General features: G+C 40.4%; 1 protein-coding gene across 1 annotated transcript in view; it reads left to right on the top strand.

The window, feature by feature from the left end:
• Positions 1-15,295, top strand: part of npnta (nephronectin a) — a 122,314-nt gene that overhangs the window by 96,004 nt on the left and 11,015 nt on the right. Inside the window, exons 6-8 of the mRNA XM_062995300.1 lie at positions 4,630-4,764; positions 7,499-7,624; positions 13,162-13,623. Of these exons, the coding sequence (XP_062851370.1) occupies positions 4,630-4,764; positions 7,499-7,624; positions 13,162-13,623 (723 nt within the window). The remainder of the gene's footprint in view (positions 1-4,629; positions 4,765-7,498; positions 7,625-13,161; positions 13,624-15,295) is intronic.

The raw sequence follows: 15,295 nt of genomic DNA, 5'->3' as shown, positions 1-15,295 counted from the left end.
CGTCTCTTTAAATCTGATTTGTAGCGTGTTGATAAAAAGCAGGAACACTTTGTTTAAAACTGTGAGTTTTGAATTTCAGATAACAGAGAGCTATGCAAATTTTCATTGGCACTCCAGCAGCTCTTGACAACCAGACAATGAGCTGTTTTCTTTTCTCCGTCTCAGATTCTCTAATTACAGAGCGCGAGTGCTGGGAGATGTCATCCTGGCATTCGTTAATGACCGTATAAATGCCATCCTACAGGTGCAGAGGTATCGGGGTTGTTCTCATCCCTTCCTGGCGTGTCTCTACACATGGCGATGATCACGTGGAACAAATTGGACCAGTTAACCTGTGTCACGTTTTAAATATATGCTTCAGCAGCTGGGGATGAGCTTAATCTTTCAGACCAGCCCTTCTCGTGTCTGTTGGTTCGGCCACTCGTTGACCCCGGGGCGATACTGCGGGTGGAGGTTTGGCTTCAGACTGACAGGCTTAAACAAAAGCCTATCAATTCCAGAGGAGCTGTCAGCATTGTTAGCGAAACACAGGTGTTCCAGTCTCGTAACGTTTTAGGAGAGCAAATTTTACAGGCCACTAAAAAAACATAATTCACCAACACCAGGAGTGATGTGTGTTAGATATCGGGGTTTAGTACAGGAGTATTTGAACTAATCCATACCCGAAATAAAACGACTGATGCATGATTTTCTTCTGATACAGTCGATGCAGGATTAGCTTTCACACAGCGGAACCTCGGTTCTCAAACTTGAACCTTGATTATTTGACAGTATCGTGATAGTGACTGTGTTAACACTTAAAAATCAATATAAAAATACAATAAAAGCCGCACTTTACTTTATATCAGACACAGCAGCGCTGCTGGAGTTTTTAAATATCGTGTCCACTCACTGTCCACTCTATTAGACACTCCTACCTAGTTGGTCCACCTTGTAGATGTAGATCATCTTCTAGACCTTCATCAGTGGTCACAGGACGCTACACACAGGTCGCTGTTGGCTGGATATATTTTTGGTTGGTGGACTATTCTCAGTCCTGCAGTGACAGTGAGGAGTTTAAAAACTCCAGCAGCGCTGCTGTGTCTGATCCACTCATACCAGCACAACACACACTAACACACCACCACCATGTGTCACTGCAGTGCTGAGAATGATCCACCACCTAAATAATACCTGCTCTGTGGTGGTCCTGTGGGGGTCCTGACCATTGAAGAACAGGGTGAAAGCAGGTTAAAAAGGTATGTAGAGAAACAGATGGACTACAGTCAGTAATTGTAGAACTACAAAGTGCTTCTATATGGTAAGTGGAGCTGATAAAATGGACAGTGAGTGTAGAAACAAGGAGGTTCTAAAGAGGGTCGATTCATTTTCACACCTCTGTATTGACGTACCTTTTAAATCTGCCAGCTTTATCTGCCCACATTATCGTTCATAACACACTTACCTCAATTCGTTGACTTTTGACGCCCATTGCGACTGTGTGTATAAATCCAGACACATCTAAGGTACAGCGGTACAAATGAGATGCGTGGAGCAGATAAAACTGTCGTTATATTCAGAGTGTGATGAAAAATGGCAGCATTACAGACTTTCTCTCACGGACAGACTTCATACATTAGTCATGAAGTGCGCAGATTAGTTCCTCACAGCCGCATTATGACAACATGAATGGAACGACTTTTGATTTACGATTTTCACCGGTCTATTTTTCTCCAGCAGATTTTAATAATGACTGATAGTGTCGACCCGTATGGGGTTTTTTCTTCCCGGTGTGACTGAACGATCGATCTAAATAGGGTTTCTTTTTTTTTTTTGGTGGAGAAGAAGAAGCGGAGGAGGAGGTGAAGGAAATGATCCTAATTGTGTAATTACTGAATCAAAAGGCGTGCAAACGAGCCAGATTTGGGAGCGAGTGCTGGATACGGGCTGGAATGATTGATGAGCCGGTGTCGCCTCTTTCTCTCACACACGCTGTGAGTCAGCACTCGCGTTTGCCCGTTTGTGAGAAACCCCGCTGTGTGTTTATTCAGCATAAATTCCTTCCAAAAAAGCTTGAAGATGAATGCTGATGAAGAGCGCAGATGAATGCTGACTGTCCATATACATTTGGATTCAATTTTTCTCTCTAGATCAGTTTATATAGGAATAATTCAGCATATATACAGTATCCATGTAATAATAATAATAATAATAATACATTTTATTTATATAGCGCTTTTCAAGATACTCAAAGACGCTTAAATGTACTGCAGCTGGGCGGCACGGTGGCTCGGGGGGTAGCACTGTCGCCTCACAGCAAGAAGGTCCTGGGTTTGATTTCAAGGTGGGGCGGTCCGGGTCCTTTCTGTGTGGAGTTTGCATGTTCTCCCCGTGTCCGTGTGGGTTTCCTCCAGTTGCTCCGGTTTCCTCCCACAGTCCAATGATGTGCAAGTGAGGTGAATTAGAGATACAAAAGTGTCCATGACTGTGTTTGTGAAATGATGAATCTTGTGTAACCAGTAACTACCTGTCCTGTCATAATAAATAAATAAATAAATAAATACAACCCCAAATCAGAAAAAGTTGGGACAGTATGGAAAATGCAAATAATATAAAAACGCAGTGTTCCTTACATTTACTTTGACTTTTATTTGATGTCAGACAGGATGAACCTGAGATATTTTATGTTTTATCTGCTCAACTTCATTTCATTTATTAATAAACATCCATTCCTGCATTTCAGGCTTGCAACACATTCCAAAAAAGTTGGGACAGTAAAGCATTTACCACTTTGTAATGTTGCCGTTCCTTTTCACCACTTAAAAGACGTTTTGGCACCGAGGATACCGAGTGATTTAGTGTTTCAGCTTTTATTTTGTCCCGTTCTTCCTGCAAACACAAAACACGTTTCCACTGTGTGGTGGTCCATCCTAGATGCCTCCGAGCCCAGAGAAGTTGACGCCGTTTTAAGTGTCATTTGTTCATGTAACTCCGGATTTTTATTTTATTTTTTTGTATTTTTTATACTGTCCCAACTTTTTCTGATTTGGAGTTGTAAGTCTACTGCAACTGTAAAGTATGGGCACTGAGATGACAACATTCATTCATTCATTGTCTGTTTTACCACTGCTTTATGCTATTCAGGGTCACGGTGGGTACAATTCACTGGGTGGAAGGTAGGAAACACCCTGGACAAGTCACCTGTTTATCACAAGGCAAACACACACACACACTCATACCTTGGAGGACTTTAGTAGCTCCAATTAACATTGACTGCATGTCTTTTGACTGTGGGAGGAAACCGGATGACTGGAGGAAACCCACACAGACACGGGGAGAACATGCAAACTCCACACAGAAAGGACCCGGTCTGTTTTGTTTTTGCTTTATTGTCCATCATGAATATGAAGTGGTTGCTGATCAATAGTTTTGCACCTTATCAAGGAAGAAAGGAAGGACGGAAGGAGGGGAAGGAAGGAAAGAAGGAAGGGAAGGAAGACAAGGAGGGGAAGAAAGGAAAGGAGGGGAAGGGAAGAAGGAATGAAGGAAGGAAAAGAAAGGAAGGGAAAGAAGGCAAGGAGGGGAAGGAAGGAAAAGAAGGAAGGAAAGGAAGAAAGGGAATGAAGGAAGAAAAGGAAGAGAAGGAAGGCAAGGAGGGGGAGGAGGGAAAGGAAGGAAAGGAAAAAAGGGAATAAAGGAAGGAAATGAAAGCAAGGGAAGGAAGGCAAGGAAGGAAAGGTAGGAAGGAAGGAAAGGAAAGAGGAGGGGGAAGGAAGGCAAGAACGGAAAGGAAGGGAAGGAAGACAAGGAGGGGAAGGAAGGAAAGGAAGGTAGGAAAGGAGGGGAAGGAAGGAAAGAAGGAAGGAAAGGAAGGAAAGGAAGGAAAGGAGGTGAAGGAAGACAAGGAGGAGAAGGAAAGGAGGTGAAGGAAGAAAGGAAAGCAAGGAAGGGAAGGAAGGAATGAACGAACGAATGAACTTTATTAATCCTGAGGGGAAACTGTCCTGGGACATAGTCCTAATTTTATTTTTGGCCTTCTCTGTGTCAAGTCAAGTCAAATTTATTTATATAGCACTTTTTACAATAGACATTGTCTCAAAGCAACTTTACAGGATCCAGGACCAACAGACCAAAACATCTATGTTAAGCAAGCCGAGGGCGACAGTGGCAAGGAAAAACTCCCTTAAAAATACAGGAAGAAACCTTGAGAGGAACCAGACTCAGCAGGGACCCCCATCCTCCTTGGGTGGCCTGCAGAATAATTTGGATGAATAGGATTTATGACTAGCGAAACGAATCAACAAGCAATTGGAGTTCTTTATTATTCAGTCCAGTCTGTGATTGACACCTCTGCTCTAGAGGCAGCTCAGCATCTGGGACACATCTGGAACACGTCTGGGATGTGCAGTGTAAAGGCTTCAACACATTAACAAGGCTTCTGAAATGTAAAGCTGGATTTTATATTTTGTTCACTCTGCACACAGAGAGTTTGAGTGAATTCAGCTTTAACTTTATTTCTCTGGATGAAGAAACTCTGAAAAGTTTTTTTTTCTCCCAGTTCCTCCATTCTCAGAATAATAAATCATTTAAAAGTTTAGCAGGGAATACACGAGTGGAACAGGATTATTCACTGGATTTCTTGTGTTTCAGACGTGGATGAGTGTGTGACAGGACAAGGCGTTTGCCCGCGTTTCCGCAAGTGCGTCAACACGTTCGGGAGTTACATCTGCAAGTGCCACGACGGCTTCGACCTGCAGTACATCAATGCAAAATACCAGTGCGTAGGTAAGTGTAACTGGCACTCGTGTACATTTACATTTTCAGCATTTAGCAGACACATTTATCCAAAGCGACTTACAGTACTGTGACAGTGAATTGTCTAAGCAATTGAAGGTTAAGGGCCTTGCTCAAGGGCCCAACAGTGACAACCTGGAAGTTTGGATTACTAGTCCAGTATCTTAACCGCTAGGCTACAACTGTACACTATCTGTATGGCCAGAAATTTTATGAACACCCCTCCTAATTATTTAATTAATGGGTATAAAAATTACAAACCCAGGTTCTGGAAAAGTTGTGACATCAAAAATGCAATTAAAACAAAGTCATTCTTTTAAACCATTATTTGACTTTTAATGTTTAGTCTGATCAACTTCACTGTATTTTGTGGATTTTGCATAAACAAATTTTGGATTTGATGCAAAAAAGGGAAAAGTTTACAGATATTTCTTACACTGTTTTATAACATTCCACAATTAGCAGGTGAATTGCTAACGAGTCAGGATATTATAACTGGAAATAAAACGAGGATCTACCAAGTGGCTTACCACTTTCTGCTAAACTTTGGGAGAGAATTGTAATTCTCATGGCAAGATTGCCAAAACAAATGTTAGATAGATAGATAGATAGATAGATAGATAGATAGATAGATAGATAGATAGATAGATAGATAGATAGATAGATAGATAGATAGATAGATAGACGATAGGTAGGTAGGTAGGTAGGTAGGTAGGTAGGTAGGTAGGTAGGTAGGTAGGTAGGTAGATAGATAGATAGATAGATAGGTAGGTAGGTAGGTAGGTAGGTAGGTAGGTAGGTAGGTAGGTAGATAGATAGATAGATAGATAGATAGATAGATAGATAGATAGATAGATAGATAGATCAAGCTGAAAACCCTGCCCTCACCTTCTTAAAACTCTGACACAAAATGTAAGTGTTGATTGACAGAGGCTTAGAACCAATTGCAACGTACCAATTATTATTATTATTATTATTATTATTATTATTATTATTATTATCGGACAAAATCACTCTGACGTTGTTTTTCAGGACAAACTTTTACTGAACAACATTGATTTACAGATTAAATTAACCAGGAGTAGAAATGAGTTCTGTCTAACTGCTAATCGACAAGTCAATTCTTGCTGCATCACTGTTTATAAAAAAAGGCTCTTTCACACGTGGCCGCTAAATATCTGATTGAAAGGGTTGTTATGAAAACCTTCAGTTTGGCAGCCAGAGGTCATGTTTGCACTCAAGAAAATCTTTTTCTTGGTCCTCTACCTAAAACTATTGATTTTGGTCTTGTTAATAATGAGACTTTTAGTGGATCATTTGCTAAAAATTTTAAACATTTTGATACAGAGTTTGTAGCTCTCTACATGGACAGAACTCAGTACCCTGCAAAACCTTTTTAACCCATTTTTCAGTCAGGAAATGTGGTCCGTAAATATCACTATTTATTTCTCGCTTCTGGAAAACACCTGAAAGATCAGCCGTTTGCAATAAACAGACTGGAGTATGTGAGGGGTACTTCTACTACTATTGTTATTATTATCATTATTATTATTATTATTATTATTACTGTTATTGTTATTATTATTATTATTATTATTATTATTATCATTATTATTTTAATGATTATTCTATTATTATTATTATTATTATTATTATTATTATATTATTATTATTTTAACAATTATCCTATTATTATTATTATTATTTTAATGATTATTCATTTTTATTATTATCATTATTATTATTATCATTATTATTTTAATGATTATTCATTATTATTATTATTATTATTATTATTTTAACGATTATTCTATTATTATTATTATTATTTTAATGATTATTCTATTATTATTATTATTACTTTAATGATTATTCTATAATTATTATTATTATTATTATTTTAATGATTATTCTATTATTATTATTATTGTGGCGATCTAGCTTACTGGACTCGTTCCCTTGATGTAAACAAAGCACCATGTTGTTTTCTTTGGGGTTTACTCTGTCTACTCGTGGTGGCCGGTGGGCGTGGTCTTCTCAGAGGTCAGTGTTCTGTCAGCCAAAATGAGTGGACGAAGCACAAATGTCATAAATAATAAGACTGTATGAGAAACTAAATGTACTGGTGTGATCTGTGCGTACAGAAGAGTTGATTCATGTGAGTCATGTTACAATTCATGCATGTAACCTCAGGTAGAGGTAGTTCCTGTGTCTGTTCTCCCACTCAATGATTTACATTGTTATTATTATTATAATATTATTATTATTGTGGCGATTCGGCTTACTTGACTTGTTCTTCCAATATAAACAAAGCACCATGTTGTTTCCCAAGGTGCACTCTGTCTTTTCGTGGTGGCTGGCGGGCATAGTCTTTCAAGAGGGCAGTGCATCCTCGGCCAAAACGAGTGGATGAAGGGACAAATATTGTAAATAATAAGTGACTAAATGTACTGGTGTGATTTTTGCGTATAGAAGAGATGATTTATGTGAGTCATGTTACAGTTGCAGTTTTGTTCAATCACCCTTTTCAATGACCCTACTTCATTTTGCATGTGTTTGGTAATCTCGGGTAAATGTAGTTCTTCATCAGCAAGCGAGTTGATACTTTTCAAATAAAACGAGCAATAATGATTCCTGCTGACTCGTCTCGGTCTGTGACGATGCCACATTATAATTATTATTATTAATATTGGTTTGTTTTATGTTGATTTTTTCACTCTATCAGATGTGGACGAGTGCTCGAGCGGTCGGCACACATGTGGTCTGTACTCCAACTGCTACAACGTCCCGGGCTCCTTCAAATGCAAGTGTAAGGACGGGTTCCGCAGCGGCACCGGCCAGGACTGTAAACGTGAGTAAACTAAGCACAGATCCAGAAATTCTACTGAGCTCAGTTCTACAGTCTCTGCAGCTTTCAGCAGCTTATTGATGATCCTGCATCAAGGTCATCAAAATCTGTAGTGCTGTAAAGCTTAAGCAGGATTATTTTCCATTCTGTCGATGTTTTAATAGCGTGTGGGAGGCGGACAGGACACCGTCTTTTTGTTTTTATCGTGACAAACATACTTCATCTGTAATGCATTGAAATTTCTGCATTAATAAATAATTCATGATGGAAGAAAGAGATTCGATTCCCAGAAATGTCTCAGTGTAACGAGCCCCCCTGCTGTCTCGCTTATGGAATCATGTTCTTCTGCTCTTCTTCTGATGGGGGTATTAGAGATAGATGTGTTAGTGTGGGTGTAGATGAGTGATGTGTTGGTTCCTCTTAACTGACAGTCACCTACATGTGTTGAGAATTAATTCGCTCCAGGTGGAAGTGACTCTATTTATCATAGTTGTTGTCTCACAGATTTGCCAGCTCTTCTGCTTTTTTCTTAAAACCGTGATGCCAGGCTCCATCCTGTCCTGTTTTTTGCTGGCCAGAACTGTTTTTTCTTTTTTCTGGACACTCAAGACCGGTTTCGCGGTCTTTGTTTTCACCAGAGTAGCCGTGACAGGCCTTTTCCGGCATTTGTATGTCCCAGTTGGCGTAACTGTCCATGTTTGGACCCGTGCTGTGGCAGTTGGTGGGGTGCCACTCATGCATTGCTATCTCTGGCTTGTTCTGGGTTTCCTTTCTTTATTCTTTTTTCAGAAACTGGGTTGGCACAGACACTCTGGGTCTGTCTGAAAACCTAATACTCTCTCTACACAGACGCATTTTACGTCATCCTAAACTCCTGAGAAGAGGGCGTGTCTCAATTCTTAGCTCCCTTAAAATGCTCCTACTGAGGCGCCTTAATTCTGAGTGATGATCTGACTGAATAACGAGGGAGCGTCCGATGCTTCCTCAGTGCTGAAGGCAATCCCAGCATTCAGTGCGGCACGACTTTTTTCACAAAAAATGACAAACATGACGGACGAATGAGGAGCAACCAACGGAGTTCTATTCAAATGTAAATAAATTCTCATTGATGTGTAATTTGTATAAAGGTGCACAAGTGTCGCTTATTTGTAAATTCGGGCTCGTCAGGGACAGTTTAACCATTTTTGGTACACAGCGGGAGACGTTAGCTGGCGTCTGCCTTATGAGTTCAATGTTTCATTAGAATCCTCTTTACTGAGGCAGCTGATCAGGTAGGCAGTAGGCAGCAAGGCAGCTCACTAGGTTTTCTGACAGACCCTCTGAGATTTCATGTCTATTCTGCCTCTTTTCTATCCACTCTCTCTGTTGTTGTGTTTTTGATTCTGTTAAATGGTAAAAGTAAAGCTTATATTTCTATATATGTCTTACGTTTTATGCTCAGAGTTTTGTGGTCTGAGTTTTATGGTCTGTTCTACTTTCTGTCAACAACAACTTTATGTTCGCACCGCTATATATACCAGCATATTTTTTCCAATTAACGTAAAATGGCAACCCAATAACACGCAGCGTTTGCACAAATGCCACGTCTCCTGTGGCTTGCTCTTGTCTGACAGGTTTACTAGAAACACCTTAACGACTCAGGTTTGTTTATTAAGGCAGAAAATCATTGAGTTCAGGCTTGAAATTGTTTTATTTGAAAACATGATTTATTTGTAATAGGACTCCATATCTTTAGCATTTATATCTACCTGCCAATAAAGAGCTTGAAATACAAGCGAGAGACACGGACAGTGTTCAGTAGCATCATTCAGTACGAAGGCTTATATACTGAAGCTGCTCATTGCTTTAAAATAATGAAGGTTTATCGTTCTGATAGACTTGTTTGATTGGAATGTAATTCATTGTTAATCTTGATACACCGACCACCTTCCTAATATTGCATTGGTCCTCCTTTTGCTGCCAAAACAGCCCTGACCCGTCAAAGAATAGAGTCTGACACCTTTCTATCAGAACCAGCATTAACATCTTCAGCAGTCTGAGCTACAGTAGCTCGTCTGTTGGATCGGACCACACGGTCGCCGGTTTACCACGGTTCCTTCCTTGGACCACTGTTGATAGATACTGACCACTGCAGACCGGGAACACCCCACAAGAGCTGCAGTTTTGGAGATGTCGTCTAGCCATCACAATTCGTCCCTCATCAAACTCGCTCAAATCCTCACACTCACCCATTTTTCCTGCTTCTAACATCAACTTTGAGGATAAAATGTTCACTTGCTGCCTGATATATCCCCCCCACTAACAGGTGCCGTGATGAAGAGATAATCAGAGTTATTCACTTCACCTGTCCGTGGTCATAATGTTATGCCTCGTCAGTGTATATTCCTAATGTACAGAACAGAGTATTTGATGTCCTTATTACATTTAATCCATATATTCAAGACTGTTTGTGGATGATTGGAGGCGGGTTTGTTGTTACCGATTTGTGTTCTGAGACGTAGTCCATCCAAACCTGTTAACACCTCATGTGCAGGAAATCCTTGCAAAATTAGGAAAAAGTAAAGCTCTTTATTGCTAAATTAAATTAATGCAGTAGAATTGATGGTACTATTCTCAATCAATTGGGAAAAGGTGCTCAGGTGGCGCAGCGGGAAAACATGCTAGAACACCAGAGCATTTCAAACAAAATTCGGTTCGAATCTCAGATCTGGGCGCTCATACGGCTGGGCTGGGCACCTTCATGAACAACGATTGGCTGTTGTTCATACAGGGCGGGAAGCCAGACAGGGATTCCTCATGACTGATGCAATTGCGACCTCTGCTGGCTGATTGGCGCCTGCACAGAGTCGAGGAATAATGTGTTGACCAGGGTGTGGCTCTCCGTACACAAAGCTGATCCGCATATGAACTCGCATAATCACCTCTAATAAAGTGAAGTGAAAGGCTCCAAATTGTAGTCGAGTGCATCCTGCTTGCTTTCATTATCCTTGACACGTATCTAAAACTTAACTGGAGTTTACCTGTTGTAAACTGATTTGTTTGGGGACAGTGGTAGCCTAGTGGGTAGAGGTGTGGGTTACCAATTAGAAGGTTGTGACCAACCACTGTTGGGCCCTTAAGAAACAATGCCTACCCCTACGCTTTGACCCATATGCAAATAAAGAATTTCCTTGTACTGTACATGTGTAGGTATATATATGACAAATTCCATCTGCCCTAAATAGTCCTTATTGGATTCACTGGGTTTAAAAGGACCAGCAAATTACAGTCAATAAAATCAAGCCATGCAGTCCAAGGAACTGTTTGTGAATCTCTAATCTAACACCTTTCAACACAACACATTAAATAAAAGATCAATTCCTAACAAACCTTTTTGTTAACAATTAGCTTGCTTTTCTGCTATAGGTCTTTGACAGGTGATGTAAAACCAAAGTGGATTGTAGGTTAGCCGCCATTTTGGAGGTATTCACTGGTCAAGTCTGTTATGTCGGAGCACTGTAATTTCTTGATCAAATGGTGCGAATATTTGATCAAATTCTTAAATATTTAACAGCTACAGCATTAAAATACAACATTTACATCAATACAGCTGTAATATTACTCTAAAATTGTAAGTACTTCAGTAAATGATAAGTATAGCTGGTACTCTATTGTGTCCACCGGCAGTTTAAGAGTTATACTGGGGCGGCACGGTGGCTGAGTAGGTAGCACTGTTGCCTCACAGCAAGAAGGTCCTGGGTTCGATCCCCAGGTGGGGCGGTCCGGGTCCTTTCTGTGTGGAGTTTGCATGTTCTCCTTGTGTCTGTGTGGGTTTCTTCCAGGATCCCTGGTTTCCTCCCACAGTCCAAAGACATGCATGTGAGATGAAATAGAGACACTAAATTGTCCATGACTGTGTTCTATATTACCTTGTGTACTGAGGAATCTTGTGAACTGGTCTTGTGTAACCAGTTACTACCATTTCTGTCATGAATGTAACCAAAGCATGTAAAACAAACAAACAAACAAGAGTTATACTGTGTGAACAAAGTGGCTTTTGACCCAGTTATGCTTGAACAATAAACGTATGGACGTATAATCACATTGTTCATACGTGTTCTTGACCGTTTCCTTGTTATTAACATTCTGACTGGCAGATGAAGTATAAAAACAATAAATGGTACAATTTCTGGTGCTATGTAGAACCTATTTCATTCACAGCACATTAATCTGAAGAACCAGATTATAAAAGTAATGCAAGTGTCTTTGCTGTTAGTTTTAATGTATCGTCAAATAAAACAGTACCTCCAAAATGGTGCGTAGGTGACATCACATGCACTAAACACACATGACTGACAGATAGAGCGCCTTTATTTGTTATATACACTGATCAACTATAAGATTAAAACCACCTCCTTGTTTCTACACTCACTGTCCATTTGATCAGCTCCACTTACCAGATAGAAGCACTTTGTAGTTCTACAATTACTGACTGTAGTCCATCTGTTTCTCTACATACTTTTTAAACCTGCTTTTACCCTGTTTTTCAATGGTCAGGACCCCCACAGGAACCCCACAGAGCAGGTATTATTTAGGTGATGGATCATTCTCAGCACTGCAGTGACACTGACATGGTGGTGGTGTGTTAGTGTGTTTTGTGCTGGTATGAGTGGATAAGACTCAGCAGCACTGCTGGAGTTTTTTAAACACCTCACTGTAACTGCTGGACTGAGAATAGTCCACCAACCACAAATATCCAGCCAACAGCGCCCCGTGGGCAGCGTCCTGTGACCACTGATGAAGGTCTAGAAGATGACCAACTCAAACAGCAGCAATAGATGAGCGATCGTCTCTGACTTTCCATCTACAAGGTGGACCAACTAGGTAGGAGTGTCTAATAGAGTGGACAGTGAGTGGACACGGTATTTAAAAACTCCAGCAGCGCTGCTGTGTCTGATCCACTCATACCAGCACAACACACACTAACACACCACCACCATGTCAGTGTCACTGCAGTGATGAGGTATGTAGAGGAACAGATGACCTACAGTCAGTAATTGTAGAACTACAAAGTGTTGTAAGTGGATATATATTGTAACTATATGGTAAGTGGAGCTGATAAAATGGACAGTGAGTGTAAAAACAAGGAGGTAGTTTTTATGTTATGGCTGATCGGTGTACGTATACACAAGTACAGTACAACGAAATTCTTCTTCCACATGTCCCAGCTTGTTTGGAAGCTGTGGTCAGAGCACCCATTGCACGGCACAACTGAAGCAGAGAGGGTTAAGAGCCTTGCTTAAGGGCCCATCAGTGGCTACATGGCAGAGCCGGGATTCAAACTCTCAAACTTTCAATTAATAGCCCAAAGCTCTACCCACAGGGCTACCACTGTCCCATAAAAAAGACCTATTGCATATTTACGTTCATTCATAGACTCTGTTAACTGTAAAGTAGTCAAAGGTGAACACCTTCCTAGTTTACTGTTAGTAGTTTTTTATATATTACAAATACATTTTAAATCACATTTTGTTTGACGGTTTACTTTTTGTTCTGTTTAGCCATCCCCAAAGTGATCATCGATCCTCCCCAGCCTGGAAAGACCACACCCGCTAACAACAACAACAGGATTCCAGAAACAGAGCATAAAAGACCAAGAATTACTGTTTTTGACAAGACCACGTCAGCAACGATCAAAACTCCTGTACCTCCAAAGAAAGTCCTCCCAACACCCAAAAGGCCAATTATCCCAACCCGCAGACCACCAGTCATCCATCCCAAACCACCCGTAACCCCACCCAGACCACCAGTCATCCATCCCAAACCACCCGTAACCCCACCCAGACCACCAGTGATCCATCCCAAACCCCCCGTAACCCCTCCTAAGCCGGCTTTGATCACCCCCAAGCCCTACGTTCCGACCCGCCGCCCTGTGCCTGCGGTGACGCCGGGCCCACCGGTCACGACCGTGGATAACACCATTCATAAAGACGTTCCTGATAAACAGAGAGGAGACGTCCACAGTGAGTAACCTTCAGAATATCTTCATTTTTATGACCATTTTATTATATAGGTGCCTGACCTTACAAATGCCACTTTGAATGGGCACAAGTTCCTACAAATACATTTCTTTAGAATAATTCTAAAGCCCTTGTACAAAAATCGTAGGCTATAAATGCTTCAGTAGAAAAGGACGTAACTGTGTTATTGCAATGGTTTTAAAAAAGGAAATCTGACCAGTTTAGTGTCCACATACGTTTGGTCATTTATTGTATCTCTGTAGATTTATTATTATGATAATATCCAGCACACTTCACTCCGTCTGTGCAGTAGGAATAGGCATTTTAACCATGTTTACTAACTAGACATTTGGTTATTGGTTATTTAGTAAGCACTTTTTTAGTAACCATCAGGGTCTTGGTGGATACAGAGCATATTGTATCCAGAGGCAGTTGTAGCCTAGTGGTTAAGGTACTGGACTAGTAATTGGAAGGTTGCTGGTTCAAACCCCCCCACTACTAGGTTGCCACTGTTGGACCATTAAGCAAGGCCTCTAACCCTTAATTGCTTATACTGTATACTGTAAGTCTCTTTGGATAAAAGCATCTGCTAAATGCTGAAAATGTAAATATTCTGGAAAAAACACACACACACACACACACACACTGTAATGCTCTTGATATCACACTGTTTTAGAAGGCATCACACACACACACTTCATTCTTACAGTTGTACTCAGATCAATTCAGCGCCACTCATCTATTATGTTGACATGCATAGAATTGAATGAAACTAAACAAGTCTCAGTAAACAGAGAAAGAAGAGCAATTTTGAGAAGATAACTCGACATCATTTTGAGTTTAAATGAACAAAATCTTTTTTTTTTTTTGACAAATGTCCATGTGCACTGTTAATTTAACCCTCAGCTTCAGCTTCAGTGGAAGACAATTTTGCCTTGATAATTATCAATCAATGGTATAATCACACACTGCACACATCATAACTGGGAAATACAAACCTAATATCCAAAAAGTTGTGGCAGTTGGTAAAACACAAATGAATTCATGTATTTTACATGCATTGAACTGAAAATAGCACACAGAAATGTTATTTAATGTTTTAGCTCATTAACGTGACTGATGTTTGTTAATATACACTATTTTTTATTAAACACGAACCTAAAGAGTTCGTACAGGGACCGTCTAAGAATAAGAGGCTTGTGGATTGTTCACAAACACCTAATTTTGACCTTTGAATTTTTTTCAGTTTAGCTAAACACAATTTTAAAACATTTTTAGACAATCTGGAGACCTAAGAACAGCCTCTCCCTGACATTCCAGGACTGATTCCTTAACAAAGCTTTTATTTGACTTGGAAGTGTGTTTGGAATCATTGTCTTGGTGGAAAGTCCAATTATCACCAAGGTTCAGTTTCACCACAGAGGGCACCACATAGCTCCCATGTCTTATGTCGTAACTCCTGTGTCTGTTCGGGTACAGCGTTGGATGTCCACCACTTGATTGCTCAAACTCTCGACTTCCTCATGCCAGCTCTAACATGCTGGGGGTAGATTGGCTCACACTCAAATTGTGTGAAAGTGTAAAAGACAAAGTGTTTGATGTCCTGTGGTGGACTGGTGCTCTGTCCAGGGTGCACACAGTATACATAGGATAGACTCTGGACACACCGTGACCC

The sequence above is a fragment of the Trichomycterus rosablanca genome, chromosome 5 (assembly GCF_030014385.1).
Source record: "Trichomycterus rosablanca isolate fTriRos1 chromosome 5, fTriRos1.hap1, whole genome shotgun sequence".
Lineage (NCBI taxonomy): Eukaryota > Metazoa > Chordata > Actinopteri > Siluriformes > Trichomycteridae > Trichomycterus > Trichomycterus rosablanca.
This window is presented reverse-complemented; position numbering and strand designations above follow the sequence as displayed.